General features: G+C 47.0%; 1 protein-coding gene across 1 annotated transcript in view; it reads left to right on the plus strand.

Moving 5' to 3' along the window:
• nalcn (sodium leak channel, non-selective) overlaps nucleotides 1–26,242 on the plus strand; it is a 240,857-nt gene that overhangs the window by 88,346 nt on the left and 126,269 nt on the right. Inside the window, exons 10-14 of the mRNA XM_069890481.1 lie at nucleotides 549–680; nucleotides 9,263–9,430; nucleotides 10,444–10,635; nucleotides 13,359–13,496; nucleotides 19,658–19,732. Of these exons, the coding sequence (XP_069746582.1) occupies nucleotides 549–680; nucleotides 9,263–9,430; nucleotides 10,444–10,635; nucleotides 13,359–13,496; nucleotides 19,658–19,732 (705 nt within the window). The remainder of the gene's footprint in view (nucleotides 1–548; nucleotides 681–9,262; nucleotides 9,431–10,443; nucleotides 10,636–13,358; nucleotides 13,497–19,657; nucleotides 19,733–26,242) is intronic.

Here is a 26,242-nt window from a genome sequence, read left to right on the forward strand (position 1 = left end):
CCCAATTAATGAAGGCAAGCATAACATTCACCACCACCTTCAGGGTTCATCTGTCCCTCAGTTCTCTCTCAGGCCTTCCCGTCCAATACATCAGGCCTGAGCCCGAAAGAGGTTGGGGCAGGAGAAGGAGAGGGAAGGAACACTAGCTTCCAGGTGATGGGTGAATGACAGTGGAAGGGGGGTAGAAAGGAAAGGAGCTAATAGGAGGAGGGGGCACAGGAAGGTGCTCTCAGCTAGGAGGAAAGGAGGGAAGGGCTGGGGAGTTGGAGGAAGGGAGGGGAAGCTGAAGAGTTGATGGGTAGGGGATAGAAAGGAAAGGATAGGGGTCAGAGGGATGAGGAAAGTGAGGGAAAGGGGAGGAAAAAAAGGAGGATGGAGTTACTCAAAATTGTAGATCACTGCTTTGATTTTGTTTATAAAGCCCAAGACCCCAAGTGGGCTTGCACAGATGTCGTTACATGGTGTTCCAGGAGTGGAAGTGTCTCACGTTTCATTGCACACCTTCCATAACTATTGCCTTTTATTCCCTGCCCCTCCTCTTTCTTCAGAAAATGATGCAGTCTTCCATTTTCCACATGTTTGTCCTGTGTATGGTTGCTGTGGACGTCACTGTGGCCGCCAGCAATTACTACAAGGAGGAGAGTTCCAGGAGCCATTATGACATGTTTTACTTGGCAGAGGTAAGAATGATAAGCCAACACCACAATCCCGGTGGGCAAGGGGGTGGGAGGTGGGGGGGGAAGAGGTGGTGGATAGAGGGTAACAGGAGTATGGGAAGTAGGGCGCTGTGATGGAGCATTGAAACACATGCACCCTTCAACCTGACTCAGCTGTCCTCTACATTTGCCTCTGTCAGATTGCCACAATTGTACAGGTGCAGAATACTAAGTGAGCTGGGAGGGTGTGTCTTTTTCCTTGTCTACTTAGTGGAATATAATATGGCCATGCAATACTCAAATGTGCTGTAGAAACTCAGCAGGTCACGTAGCATCCATGGGAAGTAAAGGGAAACCAAGGTTTTGGGCTCTTTGCTTCCTGTGAACACTGCGTGACCTACTGAGATTCTCCAGCACTTTTATATATCGCACTTGACCCCAGCATCTGCAGATTTTCTTGTCTAACTTGGAATATTTTGAGCAGTTTTGGGGTCCTTTTTAAGGAAGGATGTGCTAGCAATGGAGATGAACAATTGGAGGTGAAGAGAATGATCCCTGAAATGAAAAGGTTTTCATTAAAAGCATTTGATGGCTCAAGGACAGAACTCTCTGAAGTTTAGAAGAATGAAGTGGAATCTCATTAAAACCAATTGAATATTGAAAGGACTGGAGAGAGTCGATGCGTTGAGGATGTTTCCTGAGGTAGGGGAGTCTGGGACCAGAGGGCACAGCCTCAGAATACAAAAATGTCCCTTTGAAACAGAAATGAGGAGGAATTTCTTTACCCAGAGGGTGGTGAATCTGGAATTCATTGCAGCACATGTCTGTGGTGGCAAAGTCACTGGATATATTTAAGACAGGGGTAGATTGGTTCTTGATTGGGAAAGGTATCAAGAGTTATGGGAAGAGGGCAGAAGAATGGATATAAAAGGGAGGTAAATCAGCCATGATGGAATATATTGGGTCAGACTTGGTGGCCCGAATAGCTTAACTCCGTTTCTATATCCTATGGTGTATTCTCCTGAGTAATGTTATTTTGAGTTGAAGCTTACATCTGAGATGATTCACCACTGTCAGTGCTAAGAGTTGTATTACATTCACGGCTCCTCCCTTATAATATAACACTAAATGATGCTTTATCAGTGTTCTCGCCTTCTCCCTCCCTCCTCATCTCCCTCCCTCCCCATATCTCCCTTTTTCTCCCCTCTCCCCCAAAATTCCATCTCCCCCCGATCCCACCCCTCTATCCCCTCTCAACCCTCCTGCACTCACCCCACCCCAATTCACAACCTTACCCCTGTGATAGTACAGATCTATCACCAATGTACATAGTGTATTTTCTTTGGCTTGGCTTCGCGGACGAAGATTTATGGAGGGGGTAAAAAGTCCACGTCAGCTGCAGGCTCGTTTGTGGCTGACAAGTCCGATGCGGGACAGGCAGACACGATTGCAGCGGTTGCAGGGGAAAATTGGTTGGTTGGGGTTGGGTGTTGGGTTTTTCCTCCTTTGCCTTTTGTCAGTGAGGTGGGCTCTGCGGTCTTCTTCAAAGGAGGTTGCTGCCCGCCAAACTGTGAGGCGCCAAGATGCACGGTTTGAGGCGTTATCAGCCCACTGGCGGTGGTCAATGTGGCAGGCACCAAGAGATTTCTTTAGGCAGTCCTTGTACCTTTTCTTTGGTGCACCTCTGTCACGGTGGCCAGTGGAGAGCTCGCCATATAACACGATCTTGGGAAGGCGATGGTCCTCCATTCTGGAGACGTGGCCCATCCAGCACAGCTGGATCTTCAGCAGCGTGGACTCGATGCTGTCGACCTCTGCCATCTCGAGTACTTCGACGTTAGGGATGTAAGCGCTCCAATGGATGTTGAGGATGGAGCGGAGACAACGCTGGTGGAAGCGTTCTAGGAGCCGTAGGTGGTGCCGGTAGAGGACCCATGATTCGGAGCCGAACAGGAGTGTGGGTATGACAACGGCTCTGTATACGCTTATCTTTGTGAGGTTTTTCAGTTGGTTGTTTTTCCAGACTCTTTTGTGTAGTCTTCCAAAGGCGCTATTTGCCTTGGCGAGTCTGTTGTATACTGCAATCCACTGAAGAGGTACTGGGCTTCTCCTCCAGGAAAAACAAGGACTGGTTTGACGAAAACAGCCAGGAAATCCAGGAGCTGCTGGCAAAGAAGCGAGCTGCCCACCAGGCTCACCTTACAAAGCCGTCCTGTCCAGAGAAGAAACAAGCCTTCCGTCGCGCATGCAGCCATCTTCAGCGCAAACTCCGGGAGATCCAAAATGAGTGGTGGACCAGCCTCGCCAAACGAACCCAGCTCAGCGCGGACATTGGCGACTTCCGGGGTTTCTACGAGGCTCTAAAGGCTGTGTACGGCCCCTCACCCCAAGTCCAAAGCCCGCTGCGCAGCTCAGACGGCAAAGTCCTCCTCAGCGACAAGATCTCCATCCTCAACCGATGGTCAGAACACTTCCAATCTCTTTTCAGTGCCAACCGCTCAGTCCATGATTCCGCCCTGCTCCAGCTCCCTCAACAGCCCCTAAGGCTAGAGCTGGATGAGGTTCCCACCCTGGATGAGACATATAAGGCAATCGAACAACTGAAAAGTACATAGTGTATATAGTTACTGTATCTAGACTGTGCTTACAGCGATTGGCTGAGAGCTAAGCCACGCCTATTGTCTGGGCCTTAAAGGGTTGTGTCCCTAGCCAGGTCGGATCATTCTGGACTGGTCGGCCACCTGTGAAGAGCTCCTGTCTTTTGCTAATAAAAGCCTTGGTTTGGATCAACAAGTCTTTGGTTCTTTCAACGAGCTCTACAATTTTATTAGCAAAAAGAATTTTTTTGAAAGGGATGGAGCGTTTTACTTGGCCAGAAAAACTTGATATCGACCCACAGTCAGCTACAGCCTTCAAAGCCTTTAAGTTCTGGCTGCTGAACTTTGAAAACTTCCTGAGATTCATTGAGGTGGAGGAGGATAACCAGCATCTAACAGCATTGCTGTCTATGGTGTCCTTGAGAGTCTACGAGAACATCCAGGATGAGACCACTTACACCGCAGCCATAAAGGTACTGAAAGAACTGTATAATCAACCGGTGAACAGAGTTCATGCCCGGCTCGTGCTTGCTTCGAGGAAGCAACAGCCCGGCGAGTCCAGCAGGGCATATTTACAAGTATTAAAGGCATTGGGCAAGGACTGTAACTGTGTGGACAAAACTGCTGCCGAGATCACAAATGATCTCGTCCGGGATGCCTATGTGGCCGGGCTCCGATCGAACGAAGTGAGGCTGCGCTTGCTCGAGCAAGGGGTAGAAAAACTAGAGGACGTGGCCCGGATTGCAATTACAATGGAGGATGCAGCCTTAAAGTCCACCGAGTTCTCTAGGGACTGGACCCCACGTTTTGATGTGAGTAGAGTGCCCTTCTACCCTACCACTGACGGCCTGTTGGCTGCTGCTACCCTGCCCCCTGCGAACCCAAAATGTTATTTCTGCGGGAGGGACAAACACAGCAGATCCCAGTGCCCAGCAAGAAAAGCCAGGTGCCAGAAGTGCCTTAAAAAGGGCCACTTTGCTGCAGTCTGTAGGTCTAAAATGGCCGCCGGCAAACACAGTGCCTCGTGTGAAGCCCAATCGCCACTATCCCATTCAAACTCTTCTTCCCCAGAGCTCTCGTCCAATGAGAGCGAGGGCTCCCCTGCACGGCAACGCCTGACGTCACGGAGACGCCGAACCCGGAAGGGGCAGCCCACCCTCACAACCATGGTGTTGGCCCGCCTCTCGCCCCCGTGCGGAACACTCGACGCTACCGCTGCTGCTGCCGCCGCCACAGACACCCCCAGGGCCGACGCAACCGCCGCTGCCTCCGCCGCCACAGACACCCCTGGGGCCGACGCTACCACCGCTGCTGCCGCCGCCACAGACACCCCCGGGGCCGACGCTACCGCCGCTGCTGCCGCCGCCACAGACACCCCCGGGGCCGACGCTACCGCTGCTGCTACCGCCGCCACAGCCACCCCAGCGGCCAACCAGATACTCACCCTAGCGTCCATCGCCGACGACCGCCAGGACCCAACCGCCGCGACCAACGACCTAGCCACCGCCAATCACGAGCAACTACAAACCCCACTACTTACCATTCACCCGCCGACGCCGCCACAACAGCACTTCCAGGAGGTCCTCCAACCTGCTCCTCGAGCGTTGACTACGTCATCCCGTTGCGTGACGTCATCGCGCAAAGCTCCCCTGTCAACTGCTTCAATAACACTAAACCAGCAATGCTCTCATCCCCTCACCAGAGCAATGGAACTGATTAAAATGCATGGACACTACACCAATTGCTTATTTGACTCTGGGTCAACTAACAGTTTTATCCAGCCAGATCTGGCCCTCCGTTGGGGACTTGACATTATCCCCACTACCCAGAGGATCTCATTAGCGACGAGGTCGCACTCGACTGGGATAAAGGGGTATTGCATCGCCACGCTGGAAGTACAGGGCGTAACGGTCACCCACTTCAAATTATTCATCCTTCCCCAATTGTGCGCCCCAGTGTTGCTGGGATTAGACTTCCAGTGTCAGTTCCAAATGGTGTCCCTACACTTTGGGGGACCCCACGCTCCCCTCTCGGTCTGCCATCGCCCCACCCCCGAAGCACCCGAGCAACCTGCCCCCGTGCCCCGGGGCCAATCCTGCGGCCTTTCCACACTCCGGATTGCCCCGCCAGCACTCTTCGCAAACCTCACCCCTGGCTGGAAGCCTGTGGCCACCAAAAGTCGGCAATATAGTTACGAAAACAGGCAATTCATTAGGAGTGAGGTGCGTAGATTGCTGGATGAAGGGATCATCGAACCCAGTTCAAGCCCCTGGAGAGCCCAGGTGGTGGTTGTCAAGAACGGGGAAAAACTATGGATGGTGGTCGACTATAGCCAGACCATTAACCACTTCATGCTCCTGGATGCGTCCCCCCGCCATGCATCACGGATGTGGTGAACCAGATCGCCCAATACCACATTTTCTCCACTATTGACCTACGTTCAGCCTACCACCAGCTCCCGATCCGCTGCGAGGACCGACCATTCACGGCCTTTGAAGCAAATGGGCGGCTATATCAATTTCTCAGGGTACCATTCGGGGTCACGAATGGTGTCGCGGTCTTCCAGCGGGAAATGGACAGGATGGTGGACCAGAAAGGGCTAACTGCTACCTTCCCATATCTGGACAATATCACCATCTGCGGCCACGACACGCAGGACCACGACGCCAACATAGACAAATTTCTTCAAACTGCCCGTCGGCTGAACCTGACTTACAATTTGGACAAGTGTGTCTTCCGGACCACACGACTCGCTATTCTAGGTTGCGTGGTGGAGAACGGGATAGTCATGCCAGATCCTGACTGCATGCGTCCCCTAATGGACTTACCCCCCCACCCCATACCCAGAAAGCTCTCAAACGCTGCCTGGGCCTTTTCTCGTATTACGCCCAATGGGTTCCAAACTACGCCGACAAGGCGCGTCCTCTTATCAAGACCACCTCCTTTCCCCTCTCGACCGAAGCCACAGCGGCTTTCGATCGAATCAAATCCGACATCGCTGCTGCGACGCTGCCCCTCTTCCTCACCTATGGCCTTTGATCGCCGGCCCTCCCCCTCGACCCTCCCCTCAACCCTTTCCTTCCCCTTCGCTCCTCTCCATGCCCACTCTCCTCAATTTTTCCCTTTTTCCCCACACTTTCATCCTGTGTTCACTGTAATCATAGGAAACAGGCAGTATGAGTGTTGTGATGACACAAATCTTTCAAAATCTCAATCCCAATCTCTTTTCCTCAGTGTGTTGTACCAAGAGATTGAAAACTTGCTGTAAGCAGATGTGTCAGATCCATCTGCAGTAAGGCTGCTGTAACCGTCTGGCAGTGTTGGGATCCATTAGTGAATGCCTCCTGGGTACGGAGAGAGCTCCTGTCAACACGTGCTCTCATCTTTTACGGAAACAAGTTCCCAAACTCCCCAGGACTGACATGATACTGTGTGGTGTAAAATGATCTCTGAACATACACAAGTCTCCCTCTGGATGTCAGGATGAGTTTGAGATGGATTGATCTGGGAAAAGATATCTCTGCTGATGTGTGCTTGGTGGAAGTTTGTGGACTAGAGCCGATGGCTCGTTCAATTGGCGAGCCTGCCTAAGATGGCAACGAAACATCAAATTGCTTACCTGTATACATCAATCACCTTGCCTACCTGTGCTCTCCCCCTCCCCCACCACCATCCTTTTATTTGGGCATCTGCCCATTTCTTGTAACAAGAACTTGTTTTCATTAACATAATAATACTTTTTTTTTAATTATCCTCTAATTTTGTCCATACTGAATGGATGGAACATTTTGCAAACCTTAAATTGATGAAAATTATTCACTTTGAAAGATTAATTATCTTTAGGCAGGCAAAGCCACTTTTATTGTCCAATCTATGATAGCATTCTGGGTGCACTTGTCAAAAACTCAGCTAATTAGGTGATGGGGCACTCCCTCCATCCCTTGGCCCTCTGGTTGAGCACTTCCTCCCTTGACCCCAAGGCGGGGTGCTCCTTAATGCCGCAGTTTTGGTGTGCTCCCTCAGTCCCACTCTGAGGTGCTCCCTTGGATCTATCCCTCTGGACCCTACTCTCCCACCCCAGCCGTGTGTATTGTTTCCTCTACACCCTCAGATCCATTTATCTGGTGGTGAGCTCCCTCAGGTCATGCCCTTTTAGCCTAACATTCCCTTTGGCCCTGTTCCTCTGTACCTCTCCTCTGGCAAGATGCTCCCTCAACCCTGCCCTTGAGTTCCTGCTGGAGATCTCTGCACTGAGACTTGAACCCACAACCCTTGATTCATTGTTGAATGGTGTGACCCATTGAACCATCAGTAGCTCCTGCAACAATAGAATCTCGTAGAAGGGCTCAGGCCCCAACTTCCCAATTTTATGAACTATTTCAAAGCAGCCCAGTTGCGATTTATTAATGAATGCATGACTTAGACAAAATTCCAGCTTGGATGAATATAGAATTTAGTAAAATAGGGGAAACAAACCCACAAGACTTTATTTCTAAATGGAATTTAAGATTGTTAATAACAAATAGAGAAACTTTTATATATTGAAACAAATTGAGCTTTGGAATAAGGTTGATAAAGAGATTGGAGGTTTAATATCAAGAACACCCATATTTCAAAATAGATTTCTTCCATTTTCTATGGGATATCAAATTTTAAAGATTTGGCAACGTCGGTGTATTAAGAAGAATGAGGATTGTTTTGAAGCTTGGAAATTTATCACTTACAGTAGAATGAAGAATTTCAAGGTATCTGAGAACACCAGGTCACAAAATGCTTAAGTGAAAATTTTGCTCAAGGTCCGCTATTGCCAGCAGGGACAGAAGTGGAGTCATTGTTGTGTAATGGAGACATAAAGAAATTTATCTCAATAATGTATATATAGGTTGATACAAAAGAAAGCTCGGAAAGTAGGGGTTCATAAATTAAGACAAAGATTCGAATAAGCAAAGAGATGAGCATCAATTGGATCGAGTTATGTAAAGAAAGTATGAAAAGCACAATAAATGTGAGGTATCGGTTAGCACAATATAATTTTTATTCATCAGTTATATTTGACAACATAAAAGTTAAATAAATTGGACCAGATCTTTTTGGTGTAATGTTTTAAATGTAGACAGGAAGTTGGTAAATTTCTGCATTCTGCTTGGCAGTGTCCTAAGATTAAACCCTTTTGGTTGGAAGTAGGAACGAGTAACAGGAGTTAAATTCCCGCAGAATACAATGTTATTTTTATTGGGTGATATTAGAGGGGTTAAATCTAAATTTAGAGGGGTTAAATCTAAATTAAAATTGAACATGTATCAAGTGAAGTTTGTTCAAATTGCTTTAGCAATAGCTGGAAAATGTATTGCTATAACTTGGAAGTTTGATACAGATTTGGGAATGGAGAGATGGCATGTGCACGTTCGGAGTTGTATACCACTTGAGAAAATTACTTATAATTTAAGAGATAAATACCATCTATTTTGGAAAATAAAGTGTGGGTACGAATATTTAAATGAAACAGACAATCCCTTTTTCCTAAAGGTCTTTATATATCAGAAGAAGGAGTGCTCCTGCTAAAGATCTCTTGTCCTATACTTTTTTGCATTGTATGGGGTTAGGGGGGGACTCTTTCTATTCTTTCTTCTTTCCTTATATACAACAGATGTATTTGAAATGGATTTGCAGTGTTGTAAAACGTGATTTTTTTTTAAGGGCTCGGGCCTGAAATATATCTTCACTTCCTATGGATGCTACGAGACCTGCTGAGTTCCTCCAGCATTTCTGTGTTTCTAATAGAATCATACAGCTCAGAAGCAGATGATTTGATTGCTTTTATGAAAACTCCATTTACACTGTACTAGTCATAACTCCTTCATGACACGCCCAATGGATCCAGGGAGACGGTCGAATTTGAAGTGATCATTTATGGTCAGATTCTGCAAACTGGGATTGACTGGGGTTGGTGACTCCTGGAACATGCTCATTCAGTTCTTGTGATAAACATTTGGCACTTCCTTCCCTTAGGTGGCCTTCACCATTCTGTTTGACCTGGAGGCCCTTGTGAAGATCTGGTGTTTGGGGTTCACGGGCTACATCAGCTCGTCTCTGCACAAGTTTGAGCTGCTGCTGGTTCTGGGCACCACCTTGCACATCTATCCAGATCTTTACCATTCACAATTCACCTACTTTCAGGTAAACCTTGATTCTGAAGCACAGAAAGATGTCAAGCTGAAATCTAACATGTGAAGTCAGGGGGCAGGTTTGGCTGTGCAGAGTAGACCACACAACCCCCCCTTCCCCCCCCCCACCTGCTGTACATTCAAAGCATCTTGACTCCCCAAGAATTTAGGAAACCGACTTTGGGATGTGAAATGAGGCAGAAACACGTGCTGACAGTCCCTGGAGCATGGAGGAGGTTTACTGGAGAGATCCCTGAAGCACCCTATTGTGTGCTCAGAAGGTTTGAGAGTGAGGGGGGAGGGGGTTGTGGTTTGATTCATGGAGGTGCTCACAATCAGGAATGGCTTTGATGAGAAAATATTCTGTGATCTCATTTATGACAACTGTCATAAGAAGAGTGGGCCAGGTACAGCTACAAAATTCAGGAGCTGGAGATTCACTGGGTCACATTCTCCCAATCAAGAAGTAGTGTCAGAGACATCCAGCAAGAAATTAAGGTCATTTCCAGGGGTTGGTTGATTTCCAGGAGTGGGTGGGTGAGAGACCACAGGACATAGAGTGAAGAGGATCGGCGGAGGAAAGTATTTTTACACAGTGAATTGGGTAATCTGAAAGGCCAGGTAACAAAGCTAAAACAGGTCTGAAGGAAGAGCACAAAGATGTACAGTAAAACACAAATGTGTTGGAGGAGCTCAACAGGTCATGTAGCATTCATAGGAAGTAAAGGGTAACCAACGTTTAGCACCTGGGTCCTTTGTCAGTTGAAGCAGAATCCGGTAAGCTCCTGACGAAAGGCTTAGGTTACCCTTTTCTTCCTATAGTTGCTGTGTGACCTGCTGAGATTCTCCAGCATGTTTGTACATTGCACTCAACCCCTGTGTCTTCAGATTTTCTTGATTTACTGCACACAAAAATGTGGAACTTTGACCATTTTAATTGGACTTCAGAACAAGGTGAATGGAGGCAAATTGGTTTTAAAAAGTTTAGCTCCCTCCTTGGTTGACATCTGTCTCTTATCCCGTCAGGTCCTGAGGGTGGTCCGTCTAATAAAGATTTCTCCAGCGCTGGAGGATTTTGTCTACAAGATATTTGGTCCAGGCAAGAAGCTAGGAAGTTTGGTGGTCTTCACCGCCAGCTTGCTCATTGTCATGTCATCTATCAGCCTCCAGATGTTCTGCTTCGTGGAGGAGCTCGACCGATTCACCACATTTCCTCGGGTGGGCACAGCTGGTGTTTTTACTTGAGCCTTTTAACGTATCCACACCATGCTCTCTGTATCCCTGCTTATCTTGTAATTATTGAGGAACCAAAGAAAACTACAGTGCAGAAACAAGCTCATTGGCCCGTCTCATTCTTGTCAAACTATCTTTCTGACCAGGACTGAAACCCTTCATACCCTACTCTTCTTTCTTTCTCTCTCACCTCTCTTTCACTCAATCTCTCTCTCTCTCTCTCTCTCTCTCTCTCTCTCTCTTTCTCTCTCTCTCTTTCTTTCTCCTCTCTCCCTTCTTTATCTCTCTCTCCTCCATTTTGCTTTACCCCTCTTTGGTTCTCTCTGCCCCCCTTTCATCCTCTCTCCCCCCCTTTTGCTCTCCCCCCCCACCACATTCGCTCCCTCTCCCACCCATGTTCGCTCCATCTCCCCCCCATGTTCGCTTCCTCTCCCCCACTTTCACTCTCTCCCCACTATCGCTCCCCCCAACTATCACTCTCTCTTCCCCACTTTCGCTCTCTCTCCCCCACCTTCACTCTTCTTTTCCCCCATTTTTGCTCCTCTCTCCCCACTTTCACTCCTCTACCCCCACTTTTGCTCCTCTCCCCACTTTCACTCCTCTCCCCCCACTTTCCCTCCTCTCCCCCCCACTTTCACCCTCTTCCCTCCATTTTCGCTCCTCACCCCCCCCCACTTTTGCTCCTCTCCCCCCACTTTCGCTCCTCTCCCCCCACTTTCACTCCTCTCCCCCACTTTCGCTCCTCTTCCCCCACTCTCGCCCTCTCCCCCCCACTTTCACACTCTCCCCCCCACTTTCGTGCTCTCCCTCCACTTTCGTGCTCTCCCCCCACTTTCACACTCTCCCCCCCACTTTCGCGCTCTCCCCCCCACTTTCGCTCTCTCCCCCCCATTTCCGCGCTCTCAACCCCAATATCATGCTCTCCCCCCCACTTTCATGCTCTCCCTCCACTTTCGCTCCTCTCCCCCCACTTTCGCGCTCTCCCCCCCACTTTCGCACTCTCCCGCCCAATTTCGCGCACCCCCCCACTTTCGCGCTCTCCCCCCTACTTTCGTGCTCTCCCCCCACTTTCGCGTTCTCCCCTCACATTTGCGCTCTCCCCCCACTTTCGCGCTCTCCCCCCACTTTCGCGCTCTCCCCACACTTTCGCGCTCTCCCCCCACTTTTGCACTCTCCCCCCCACCGTGCGCTCCCCCACTTTCGCACTCTCCCCCCATTTACGCGCTCTCCCCCCCACTTTCGCGCTCTCCCCCCACTTTCGCGCTCTCCCCCCCACTTTCGCGCTCTCCCCCCCACTTTCGTGCTCTCCCCCCCACTTTCGTGCTCTCCCCCCCACTTTCGCGCTCTCCCCCCCATTTTCACGCGCTCTTCCCCACTTTCACGCGCTCTCCCCTCCCCACTTTCACGCGCTCTCCCCTCCCCACTTTCGCGCTCTCCCCCCCACTTTCGCACGCTCTCCCCTCCCCACTTTCGCGCTCTCCCCCCCACTTTCGCACGCTCCCCCCACTTTTGCGCGCTCCCCCCACTTTTGCGCGCTCCCCCCACTTTCTCACTCTCCCCCCCATTTACGCGCTCTCCCCCCCACTTACGCACTCTCCCCCCCCACTTTCGCATTCTCCCCCCATTTTTGCGCGCTCTCCCCCACTTTCGCGCGCTCTCCCCTCCTCATTTTAGCGCTCTCCCCCCCACTTTCGTGCTCTCCCCCCCACTTTCACATGCTCCCCCCCACTTTTGCGCGCTCCCCCCACTTTCGCGCTCTCCCCCCCACCGCGCGCTCTCCGCCCTACTTTCGCGCGCTCCCCCCACTTTCTCACTCTCCCCCTCATTTACGCGCTCTCCCCCCCATTTTTGCGCACTCTCCCCCACTTTTGCGCGCTCTCCCCCCACTTTTGCACTCACCCCCCCCACTTTCGCAATCTCCACCCCACTTTCGCGCTCTCCCCCCACTTTCACACTCTCCCCCCACCACGCTGCCCCCCACCTTCGCACGCCCCCCCCACTTTCGCGCTCTCCCCCCACCGCGCGCTCTCCGCCCTACTTTCGCGCACTCCCCCCCACTTTCGCGCTCTCCCCCACCGCACTCTCCCCCCCACCGCGCTCTCCCCCCACCTCGCTCTCCCCCCCACCGCGCTCTCCCCCCCCCGCGCTCTCCCCCCCCCGCGCTCTCCCCCCCACCGCGCTCTCCCCCCCACCGCGCTCTCCCCCCCACCGCGCTCTCCCCCCTTTGTGCTCTCGCCCCCTTTCTCTCTCTCCCCCACCTCCTTTCTCTCCCACCTCCTTTCTCTCTCTCTCCCACCTCCTTTCTATCTCTCTCCCAACCCCTTTCCCTCTCCCACCCCTTTTGCTCTCTCTTCCCCCACCCACTTTCCCTCTTTCTCCCCGAGGAAGAATCCATCGTTCTTGCCTCCTTCTTCCCTCTCACTGCTCACACTGCCCAAAAGTTATAGGAATGTCTTGTATTAATGCTGACTCACTCCTCGGCAGTCACATCCTACTGCTGTGAAGATTCCGGCCTCTCCCCCGCCTCCGTGAAGGCTCTGTGATAGCATTAAAAGAGCATCCTAGAGGAGCTGCTGCTCTCCGCTGTTATAAGCCAAACTCCTGGAACTTAGTTCGGGCATCCATGGGGTGATTCCAGCATGGATGGGTCACTGTGGGGACTGAGCCTTCACTCATGCTGACAAGTTTCTACCTTGCTGCTTCTCCAGGCCTTCATGTCCATGTTCCAGATAATCACGCAGGAAGGATGGGTGGATGTGATGGACCAGACACTGATTGCAGTCGGACGCGTTTGGGCCCCTGTCGTTGCCATTTACTTCATCCTCTACCACCTCTTCGCCACACTGGTGAGCCCTTCCCAGCGCTCTTGTGTGCCTGCCGGTTGCATCGTCTCACATTCCTTCCAGCAGACAAAGTTTCTGCCAGGAGGCAAAAAAATCAGCAAGGCAAACAAGATCCCACAGCCATCTGCAGCTGGTCAGATGATCTGTTTAAGTGATGTTGACCATGAGGGTTATTCATTACTTATTGAGAGTGACCCTTTTTATAATAGGGACATTCAAAAGATTCTTAGATAGGCACATGACTGTGAGGAAAAATAAAGGGTATGAGTGTGAGGGAGGGAATGGTTACATTGTTGTGGAGGAGATTTACATTTGGTCAGCATAACGTGAGCTGAAGAACCTGTCCTGTGCTGTAATTTTCTGTTTTCTGTCGGTTCAAGGTGCCTGGTGGGAAGTTTGGGGGAGATGACAGGGATGTTTTTTTTAAACTCGAGGAGTGGTGAGTGCCTGGAATACTTTGCTGGGTGTGGTAATGGAGACTGGGTACAATAGGGGCATTGAGAAAGCTCTTGGATGGATACGTCAACGTAAGGAAAATAGAGGTTTATGGATGTGAGGGAGTTAAGGGTTAAACTGTTTCTGAGTGGGTTTACATAGATCCTGTGCAAAGAGCCTGTGTTGTAATGTTCCATTTTCTATCGTGGCCTATCCCTAAGTGGCCCTCGCATTGGTTCACCTCCACTGCCTCTTAGCTCCTATAGTGGCGCTGGGAAGGGAGATTAGCATGCAAGTGCAGCACCTTGGAGGACCAGGGGTATATTATTTATCTGGAAGGTGTGGAGGGGACGGGAGCTTGCAGGTGGTGGGGTTCCCTTGAGCCTGCTGCCCATTACTCGGGGGACCAGTTCGGGAGGTGCTGGCGGAGGATCCTGGGTAGGGTGGGGGGCAGCTGCTACATCATGCGTCGGAGAGGATAGACACCGTCGACTTATTGGTGGAGGGAATGACTTTAGACTGACAGGTGACCAGTCGACCCTGCTTTGTCTCGGATGGGTCCTCTGTGAGTTGTTGGAGCTGCATTTGTCTACATGTGGTGAGACTGCCTTCGTACTCCTTGTGGCATGGTGGGGAAAGCAGAATGGGGGGGTTGGGTGGTGTGTCACTCACTAAGAAGAAGCCCCTTAGGCACAGCCCAGGAACAGGCTCTTCGGCCCACCCAGTTTGCACCGACTCATTTGGACTCATTCTTTATCCATCCCCTTCCTTTTGTTTTCCATGCATTCTTATCAAATTTCTCCTCATTCAACATGCTGGGGGGGGGTGGGTTGTTTACAGCAGCTGATTAACCTCCTGACCCTGCACGTCATTTGGATGTTGGAGCACCACTGGGTCATAGGGAGAACGTGAAAGTTCTGCTCGGAGAGCACCGAAGGTTGGTAAAAAACCTGGGTTTCTGGAGCCTAGAGGCTGTGCTGTCCTGTTTCTCTGGCTGGTCCAGCTAACTTTCTGCACAACGGAGACCCCTTCCCACTCAGGATGTTGCTGGCAGGGGATGGTGCTAACATTGAATGTCTTTGACTTGTTACTTGGAAAGACCCAAGCTGATGTCAGCCACAACCTCTAGTGGTGGAATGGTTCAATTCATGGACGGTCAGAGTGAAGTGAGATTTGAGGTCAGAGGTATCAAGGTTAGGGTGGGGGGGGGGGGATTTGCAGACAAGGAGAGGAGCTTACAGTCAGCTCTGGCACTGAACAGCACTACTCCCTCACAGAACAAGAAACACTGGGTTTGATCCCAACTTCCTCTGCTGTCTGTTTGGAGTTTGCACGTTTCCCCTGCAACTGTGTGGGGCTTACTTCGACTATTCCTGTTTCCCCCTTATATCCCAAAGGCATGTTGGCTGGTAGCTTAATTGACCACTACAAGTTGCCCCTCGTGTGTGGCTAATTTGCAGAATCTCAGGGGAGTTGATGGGAAGGCGGCGAAAATGAAATGGGATTAATGTAGGATTATTGTAAGTGGTTGGTTTGTGGTGAGCATGGGTTCGATGGGCCAGAAGGCTGTTTACCTGCCGCATGTGGCTTCAAACTCTGGGCAGTTCTGGACTGGATGCCATAATAAGCAACTGAGGATGGGATGAAGATTGGATATACATTGAAGATGAGGAGGGGCTTCAGGTCAACATCTCTGGAAGGCAGAATCTCACCAGTGCAGTGTCAAGACACGGGTGTGCATTGAGTTGGGAAGGAAGGGCAGGATTGGAAACAGGCGATGTGAAGAAGGCAGCAGCAAACTCACTGCACTCTGCCCTAGCTCCCTCAATAAGCATCACCCACTGGCATGGCTGGTTGAGTCTAATTTGGGAATCAATCTGTTAATATGCAAGGGTTGAATGCAGTTAGTTAATTTCTCCATTGATTAATGACTTCATGAGCACACATCTTGAAACTGGTCTTCAGCTGTCAATCTTTGCTGTTTTGTGCACAGCCGCCCCCAGCAAAAGTTGAGCACTCTTCTCTCTGACAGGGTGCAGCAGGGAGACATCAGAGATGGAGATCATCCCTCTAGCACTTCAGTCCTATCACCCTGCTCGTCTACCTCCCTTCCCCCATATTTGCACTTCTCTAAAAATCACCCCCCATTTCCAATCCCACTCCCCGAGTCCCCACCCCCAACTGCCAACGCTTGCACCCTAGTGAATACTGCTTTTTATTTGAGTATCTGTCTGGTTTCTTGCTTTCCTTGATGATGGATTTACGGCCTTCCGAGGATGTTTCCTGACCAGCTGAGCTCCTCCAGTACTTGGTGTGTTGTTCCAGCAACTGTGTCTCTGCCTCTCTGGCCCCTACATCACACACCACCTGACCCGAACTCTACCACAACGTATTTTGAACTGTGGCTAAAACCCTTCCTCTCTCCCACCCCTGTCCTTGGGTGAGCTAAATCTCAGTGAGTGGCACACCTGTTGCTGAGTCAGAAAGCTGTTGGTTCAAGTCCCGTGCCTGAGAATAGAGCACAACAATCAAGGCTGACGTGCCCAATTAGTTACTGAGTGAGTACTGCAGGGTCGGAGGTGCCATCTGCTAGATTAAACATTCAACATTCCTGATCTGTCCCCAGACACCTGGGCATGAGCATTGTCTCCAGTGCCCCAGCCAACCAACACTCAAAGCAAGTTAACTGAGCTTTATAGGTTGTGGGATCTTGCTTTTTGGCTGCCTTATTGCCTGCATACAACAGTGACCACATTCCATTGGATGAAACGCAAAGGATGTGAAGGATTCTATAGGAATGTAAGTTTCCTATTTCCTCTTTACAAACTCCTGGTGACCTAACATTTTTAATCAGTCATCCTCAGTTCCAGATTCTCCCACATTGCTGTGAAAGAAATTTGGTAAATACTAAAGCGAAGTAAATATTTCAAACCTATGTACCATATGTCGGAAAGTAGGAACTACAATAGGCTATTCGGCCCCTCATTTCTGGCCCCTATTCAATATGATCAGAGATGATCTGACCCTGGCCTCAATTTATTTCTTGTGTCAGTTCCCCACACCCTCAATTCCAGGATCTTTAAAAAATAACAACAAACGTATTTATCTCTCTTCAGTAATCCATAGAACACCACAGCACATAAGTAGGCCCTTCGACCCTTTTACTCCATGATCTATTATTCTTCCCTGGCCTATTGACCTGCACACAGACCATAGCCCTCCATTTCTCTACCCCATCCATGTACCTGTCCAAATGTCGATGTCAAAATCGAGCCCGCATCCACCACTTCTTCCATTGTCAGCTCGTTCCACGCTCTCACTACCCTCTGTGTGAAGTTCTCCCCAAAGTTGCCTTTCAACATTTCCCCTTCACCCTTAACTGATGTCCTCTAGTTCTTGTCTCACCTAACCTCAGTGGAAAATGCCTGCTTGCATTTACCCTCTCTATACCCTGATAATTTTATCTATCTATCAAATCTTCCTCTTTCTCCAATGCTCCAGGGAATAAAGTCCCAACCTGTTTAACCTTTCCCTGTAACTCAGCATCTCAACTCCTGGCAACATCCTTGCAAATCCTCTCTGCACTCTTTCAATCTGAGTGATACTTCCACAAACCTTTCGGGTGAAGAATTCCAGAGATTCACCACCTTCTGTGAGAAGAAAATGGTAGGAGGGTTTGGGAAGAGGGGAGTGTGGTGGGGATTGACTATTATTAGTCTTGCAGAGAGTCAAGACATGCCCAATGCTTGTGGTCTCTGTTGGATCACTGATGAAGGGTTACGGCCCAAAACCTTCTGAAGATGCTGCCTGACCTGCCTAGTTCCTCCAGTATTTTGCACATTGCTCTATTGTGCTCTAACAGTTCTGATCGAGATCGGTGATACCCACAGAGTTCTACCTGCTTAACCAGAATCTCCAGGGAATACAGAGGAGAAAGAGAGTATACTATCAAGAGGCAAATCCTTTAATCTATAGCATTGTATTGTGTGTCTTAAGAGGAACTAACCAGCTCCCCTACTTCAAAATGCAGAAGAATATTAATTGCAGTAATGCAGCATTTGCTCCTTGTGGTTTATTTGTGTTTTGGTGTTTGATATTAAGTGACAGGTAATGAAAATTAATTGAAAAACACAAAATTAATCTCATGTTTTCTTGACTACAAACCAAACAAGCAATAAAGCAATAAAGTGCCTCTTACTTGGTGACAGAATCCCAGCCAAGTTCAGGGATTCTTTTTGTCAATGCATGTTTTGCACCAGCCACATTGGAGGCAATGAAGGAAGATTTAAGGAAAATCATAAAGAAGGAGCGATGTAGAGGCTGAGGAAAGGAATCCAGTGTGGAGTGTTATGGGTCAAATGCAGGTCAGTGGGACTAGGTGGGAGAAGATGTTCAGCACTGGCCTGTTTTTGTGCTATAGATGGTTATATGGGAGACTTTTCCTCTTCCAAGGAACCACATCTGATTGGGAATCCAGGAGAAACCTCCACTCATACATTAATGAAGTAGTGCTGCTGCTGTTCTCGAGTTCCTGGTTCAATCCTGACCTCCAGCGCTGTCCATGTGGAGTCCTCCATGTGACTGCCTGGGTTCTCCACCCCCCACCCGGAACCCTGAGTGCTCCGGTTTCCTCTGACATCCCCAAGATGTGCTGGTGCGTTAACTGCCTGCTGTAAATTTCCTCCTAAGGTTACAGAAGATGTAATAGAACCCACAAAGAGTGAAGGGCAAGCAAGTGGCAGAGAAAGAAAGGGATGTTGGGTCCAAAGGGTTCTCCCACTGAGAGCAGCACTTAAATAGGTAAGAAGGATACAGTCCCACTGCAGACAAGTGGGATTACTGTATGTGGAACATTGGTATAGAGGCCCTTCAGCCCATGATGTTGTGCCGATCTATTCCACATTCTAATCCTTCCCAATCTCACCCCTAACTCTCTATTTTTCTTACATCCATGAACATATCTAAAAATCTCTTGAATGTCCCTATTGTACCAGCCTCCACCAGCACCCCCTGCAAAGCAAATACATTCTGGGAACCCACCACACTATGTTGGGAATATTAAAAAAAAACAAATTACCTCTGACATCTCCTCTAAACTTTCCTCCTTTCATGTTAATCAGATGACCTCTGGAGTTTTTTATGGTCACTCCTGTAAAAGGGTGCTGGCTATCCACCCTATCTAAGCTCCTCAAACTATTATATACCTCTATTAAGTCACCTCTCATCAGTCATCTAGTGTAGCTAGACAAAAGGGTCAGTTTCTGTGCTGCACAACTCTGACTCCATCATAGTAAGTAAGAACAAGCAGGAAGAACATTCACCCGCTCTCAAAGAGCAGTGGAAGGAAGGAATAGCGACTGGTTCAAGGTGAAGCTGGAAAAACAGCACTGGAGAGAGGGATGGCGGGACATGAGGGGTGGGATGGAGAAGAACGCACCAACATAGAGCAGGGCGGTCAAATAGTGTGAGCCTGCTGAAGATTATGTTATTGTGTGACATTTACACAAGTCTCATGAAGTAGGAAAAAATTTACAAATTGTCAAATCAACTGCTAGCTTGTATTGGTATCCCTTTTCCAAAGTTGGACCTGATATGTTGCACATGTAATTCTGTGTTGAGGCATTGTGATGGACAGTAGTCCACACTGTTTTTTTATATTGCGTTCAATCTTGCATGCTGAGATGTGGTTTGGAATTATTCCTGAAAAAAAGGTTTGACTTTTGCTGCAGATTCTCCTGAGCCTGTTTGTCGCCGTCATCCTGGACAATCTTGAGCTGGATGAGGATCTGAAGAAGCTGAAGCAGGTAATGCCTTTTTGTCTTTTTCGGGCATTTGCAATTTGAAATGTTTCTCCAACATGATTTTCTTTCTCAGCCTGTGTGAGTGGCCGGTTCCATTGTAAGGTGGTGCCACAGTTGACGGGAGTAGGGCAATCTTTGACGGGTTTGGGGCATGGTACATGGGGTTGGGGCACGATAGACAGGGTTGGGCAGCGGCTGATGATGACAGCTGATAGAGTTAGGGTTTTCCTCTTTAGAGCAATGAAACATAAGAAGGAAATTAATTAATATTTTTAAGATTGAGGTGCTCAGCCAGTACCTTTTCCCCGGGCAACATTGGCAAACACCAGAGGGGTGGGGAGGAAAGTTTAGTGGAGATGTCAGAGATACACAGAGAGTGGTGGATGACAATATTTACTGGGAGTGTTGTCTAAATCAGGCTCAAGGAGCTGTAAAAGACTCTTTCCATTCAGTATATAGTATCTTTAATCCACTACCATCAAGAAGAAAAGGCACAAGCAGCAAAATCAAGCATGGCAGACTGTGGAATAGCTTCTTCCTGCAGGCTGTGGGATTGGTGAACAGTATGCTGAAACCATGCAAAAATCATCCTCAATATTTATGTATTTTTATTTTGTTTATTTATATGAACATTGTGACCTGTGTATTTTGTGTTTTTTTTGTGTGTGTGTGCGCCATGGTCTGGAGAGGCGCTGTTTTGTCGGGTTCTACATGTACAATCAGGTGATAATAAAATGTAATTTGAACTTGAAGGTACAATACGGAGAATTGAAAGACTAATATCGGCACATGGTTGTAATAAAAATAGAAGGTTATGCGTGTAAGGGAGGGATTGATTAAATTGACGTGAAGTAGATTTACATAGGTTAGCTCAACATTGTGGGCCAAAAGGCCTGTGCTATCTTGTAATGTTCCATCTATGACTATTCCAAGCTTACTCCATTATCAATCTGACCTTTCCCTCCCTCTCACCCATTAAAACTGTACACCCTCCCCCCTGCATTTTGGTTACATCCACGTGCATGTCTAAGAATCTTTTGAATGTCCACCTCCACCCCTTAAAAGCCATTCCAGGCACTCATTCACCACTCTGAGTTTTAAAAAAAAGCCTCACTTTGACATCTCCCCTAAACTTTCCTCCACTCCTCTGGTATTTGTTGTTGTTGCCCCAGGAAAACAGTACTGGCTCTTCACCCTATCTTAACCCCTCATAATCTTATTTACCTCTATTAAGTCACCTTTCATCCTTCGTAGCTCTAAGGAGACAAGCCCTAGCTCTGTCAACCTTGCTTTATAAGACATATTTTTCCAATCGAGGCAACATCTTGGTAAATCTCTGCACCCACTCCAAAGTATTGACATCCTTGTCAGAGAACATTACAGCACAGTACCTACCTAAACCAATGTACTCCACAACAAACTAATCCTTCCCTCCCTCATTCCCAGCTGTCTTGTAGTCATGTGCCTATCTAAGAGTCAGATCCACCACCAGTCCTGGAAGATCTGCTCAAAGATCAACTTCTCTCCCCACTAAGGTTTTGGGTGGAGTGAGGAATACTTTGCAGGAGAATTTCTGGAGTAGTGGAATGGTTGAGGAGCGAGTGGAATTTCTGTATCTCCTCACCACCTGGGGACCATAGAACACTACATCACAGAATCAGGCCCTTAGGCCCATCTGGACCTGCTCCCAGACAACTCTCCATAGCCCTCCCATCCATGTACCTATCCGAATTCTTCTTAAATGTAGAAATTGAATCTAGCTGGCAGCTCGTTCCACACTCTCACCAGTCTCTGTGTGAAGAAGATCCCTCAAATGTTTCCTTTAAACATTTCCCCTTTCACTCTTAACCCATGTCCTCTCATTCTTGTCTCACCTAACCTCAGTGGAAAAGCCTGCATCCATTTACTCTATCTATACCCCTCAATGTTTTGTATAGCTCTATCAAATCTCCCCTCATTTTCTGATTCTCCAGGGACTAAAGTCCTAGCCTGTTTAACCTTTCCCTATAATTCAGTTCCTCTTGTTCCAGCAACATGCTTGTAAATCTACTCAAAATTTAGCCTCATTAAGGTCTTATGCAACTTCACCATAACAACTCATGTACTCAATTCTTAAAGCCAGTGTGCCAAAAGCTTTTCTTTACGACCCTACCGACCAGTGATGTCACTTTCAGGGAGTTATGTATCTGTATTCCCAGATCTCTCTGTTCTACTCCTCTCCTCAGTCCCCTACTGTTTACTGTGCATGTCCTAATTTGGTTAATCGTCCCAAAGTGCAACACCTCACACTTGTCCACATAGAATTCCTGCTGCACAATCCTGTTGCATATGTGTTTGTAGTGGTTGAAACTTGGTGAATTCTGCATTTCAAATATTTAATGTCATGGTTTTGTAATTATAATTAGCTGAAAGTTAAAAGTTTTAACCTGCGCGGATGTGATGGCCAGTTGGTGTGCTTTATCCATGCAAAACATTCAGTGGGTCGCTGCGGTCCTTGTGGTGGCAACGTGGATCTCGTTCCACCAGTCTGTGTATCGACACAGCACCACTATCCCTCAACCAAGTCTCCATTCTGGCAGTCAGTGCATTGATGCAGCACCACTGCCCCTCAACTGTGCGTCACGATGTGGAAGGATAGCAGAAGTTACTGAAAGCACGAGGACTGCTTGGAGATGAGCTGATGCTCAGAATGGAGCAGGCAGTGCATCAGGATGGCTCAGAGGATTGGCTGCAGCAGCCAGAGCAACGGACACTATGTGAGAATACAGTGATCTCTGCAGCTTGACTGCTCTTGAATGAAGCTGACCTAAGGAAACATAAGGAACTGATTGTGGACTTCAGGAGGGGAAAATCAGAACACAGACCAGACCTCATCAAGGAGTCAGCTGTGGAAGAGATTAAGAACTTCAAATTCTTGAGTGTTAAAATCTCTGAATGTCCACCATTCTGCAGCGCATTTGGGTAATGCACAGGTTTTGTCCAGGCGTTCTAATTTCCTTCCACATTCCAAAGGTGTATGTTGGAAGGTTGATTGGGAGAGATTAATTACCCTGTGTGTTAATAAGGGGTAGAATCTGCAAGACAAGAATGAGGAGAAAATAAAATCAGATTAGTGTGGTATCAGAGTAAAAATGGATGGTGGATAGTCAGCGTAGATTCAACCTGGAGGTTTAACCTGGGTAGGACCTACACAATGAATGGTAGGAATCTGCGGAATAGTGGAGACTGACACAGGAGTACAGGTACCTAGTACCTTGAAAGTGGGGTCACAAATAGATGGGGTGGTCAAAAAGTTTTTCGGCCTTCGTCAATTGTGTTGAATGTTAAAGTTGGGAGGACGTTGCCGTTGAAAAGATCTTGGTGAGGCCCAGATTGGAGTATTGTGTTCTTTTTTTGGTCACCATGTTATAGTAAAGATATCGTCAAGCTGGAGAGGGTGCAAAGAAGATTGACGAGGATTTTGTCAGGACTCGGGGGGGGGGAGGTGAGCTATAGGGAGGAGTTGAGCTTTATTCCTTGGAGTGATGGAGGATGAGGGGCGATCTTATAGAGATGTACAAAATCATGACAGGAATAGATCTTTTACCCAGAGCCAGAAAACATAGGTTTAAGGTGAGGGGGGCAGAGATTTAAAGGAAGCTGAGGGCTAACATTTTTTTTCCACAGAGTGGTGGATGTATGGAATGGGATGCTGGAGGAGATGGATGAGGCAGGTACTATTGCAATGTTTATGAAATAGAGAGACAGATACATGGATAAAGTGGGCCAAATGCAGGCAGGTGCGACATTTTGGTGGTGAGGCAAGTTGGGTCGAAGGACCTGTTTCTACTCTGTGATTCTATGAACCTTAAAATTAAAGTCCTGCTTTTCAGGAGTGAAATCAGGAGCGAGGCATGGAGCAGTGGAATCTGAAATACTCACATCAAGGGTAGGGATCCTATGGAAACTGGTGAATTTCTCTGAAATGAGAATTGAGCCAGATAATCTGATCTATTGATTTAATTTTTTTTCCTCCCCACCATTGCCCAATGGCCTCCCACATTGGAAGGAAAATGGTTACCTGCCTCACCATGCCTGGAATATCGCACATGAACGTGTTTGTCCAACAATAATTACTGAGTGAGCAAATTTGTGATACAGCCTTCTCTGCCATACCGAGAGTGGTCATTTGTAGAGTGGCACAGAGACATTTCTTCACTCCCCCATGTTCTGTAACGACTGTCCCATCCTTTGGGATCCAGTTACACAGGCCATTTTATTTTACTTTGGGAATCAATCACATAATTAAGAAGACAAGAAACTGCAAGGAAGATTTGAGTGTAAGAAGGAAGGAATTAGAGCTGAATATCATTGTACATTCTAATCACCTCTAAGCCTATAGTTCCTTTTTAAATTGTGATTTCTCATGTCTGCAATTCTAAGGATAGTTAAATTCAGTCAGTGTTTGTGATGAAAGCAATTCCTGGATAGACCCAGGTCAGGGTTCTGCCCAAGCCAAATCTGCACTCTGATAAAGCCCAAACAATGCTCTCCCAAAGTCAAATGGAATTAAATAAATTGCAGCCAAATCCTACGTGAGGCGGATTGGTGAATTGTTTATTTCATTTAAAACAGCACAAAAACTCTAGTGTTTTGATTCTTTTTTTAAAATATTTTTTAATTTTTCACACTGTGAACCATATCAACCAAAATATGTACAAACGTTTCTCATTAAATATACACAATGGAATTTTCTCCCTTTTTATCCCCCTACCTTCCCTCCCCCCTTTCCACCCCCCTCCAAAACCAATAAATATTCAACATATACAATACAATAAAACCATTAAACAATGTCATCACCCAATGAAAAATAAACAAGAAAAATGTGTCATCTTCTTTTACACACTGGATCAAGTCGTTTTGTCTTATCATTTTAGGGGGTGGAGGTCTGAGGCAAACCCTCTCTGTTATGTTCCATGTATGGTTCCCAAATTTGTTCAAATAATGTAACTTTATTTTTTAAATTATATGTTATTTTTTCCAATGGAATACATTTATTCATTTCCATGCACCATTGCTCTATTCTCAGGCTCTCTTCCATTTTCAAAGTTGACGTTATACATTTTTTTGCTAATGCTAAGGCTATCATAATAAATCTTTTTGCACTTTATCCAATTTGAGGCCTAATTCCTTACTTCTTATATTACTTAGAAGAAAGATCTCTGGATTTTTTGGTATGTTATTTTTTGTGATTTTATTTAATATCTGATTTTGATCTTCCCAAAACTTTTTCACTTTCTTACATGCCCAAATTACATGTACTGTTGTTCCCATTTCCTTCTTCCAGCAAAACATCTATCTGATAATGTTGGATCCCATTTTTTAACTTTTGGGGCATGATATATAACCTGTGTAACCAATTATACTGTATCATGTGTACCTTGTGTTTATTATATTCTTCAAAGTTCCAGAACATAACTTTTCCCATGTTACATTTTTTATCTTTATGTTTAAATCCTTTTCCCACTTTTGTTTGGGTTTATAGCTTATTTCATCATTTTCCTTATCTTGCAGCTTAATGTACATGTCCGTTATAAATCTTTTAATTATCATTGTGTCTGTAATCACATATTCAAAGCTGCTTCCTTCTGGTAATCTCAGTCTGTTTCCCAATTTATCCTTTAAATAAGCTTTCAATTGATGACATGCAAATATTGTACCATGAGTTATTCCATATTTGTACTTCAACTGTTCAAATGTTAGTAAATTATTTCCCAAAAAACAATTTTCTACTTTTTTTTATTCCTTGTCTCTCCCATTCGCTAAAGGAAAGGTTAACTATTGTAAAAGGGATTAGCGGATTTTGCGTCAATAGTAATTTTGGTATTTGGTAATTCGTTTTTTTCCTATTTAAGTGGAAAGGAAATATATATATTCCTTCCATATATTGAGTAAATGATGCAGTACTGGTAAGCTTTTATATTGCACCAGCTTTTCATCCCACTTATAAAGTATATGTTCCGGTACCTTCTCCCCAATTTGATCTAGTTCTATCTTAGTCCAGTCTGGATTTTCCCTTGTCTGGTTAAAAATCTGATAAATACCTTAATTGTTCTGCTCTATAATAATTTTTAAAGTTTGGTAACTGCAAACCACCTTGGTTATACCTCTCTGTTAATTTATCTAATGCTATCCTCGGTTTCCCCCCTTTCCACAAGAATTTCCTTAATATTCTCTTTAGTTCATTAAAGAATTTCTCTGTTAAAGGAGTTGGTAACGATTTAAATAAGTATTGTATCCTTGGGAAGACATTCATTTTAATGCAATTTACCCTCCCTATCAACGTTAGCGGTAATTCTTTCCAATGTTCTAAGTCTTCCTGCAATTTCTTTATTAGTGGCTGATAATTTAATTTGTACAGGTGGTTTAAGTTATTATCTAACCTAATACCTAGGTATTGGATTGCTTGTGTTTGCCATTTAAATGGTGATTCTTTTTTAAATTCTGTATAATCCGCATTACTCATTGGCATCA

The sequence above is a fragment of the Narcine bancroftii genome, chromosome 7, assembly GCF_036971445.1.
Source record: "Narcine bancroftii isolate sNarBan1 chromosome 7, sNarBan1.hap1, whole genome shotgun sequence".
Classification (NCBI taxonomy): domain Eukaryota; kingdom Metazoa; phylum Chordata; class Chondrichthyes; order Torpediniformes; family Narcinidae; genus Narcine; species Narcine bancroftii.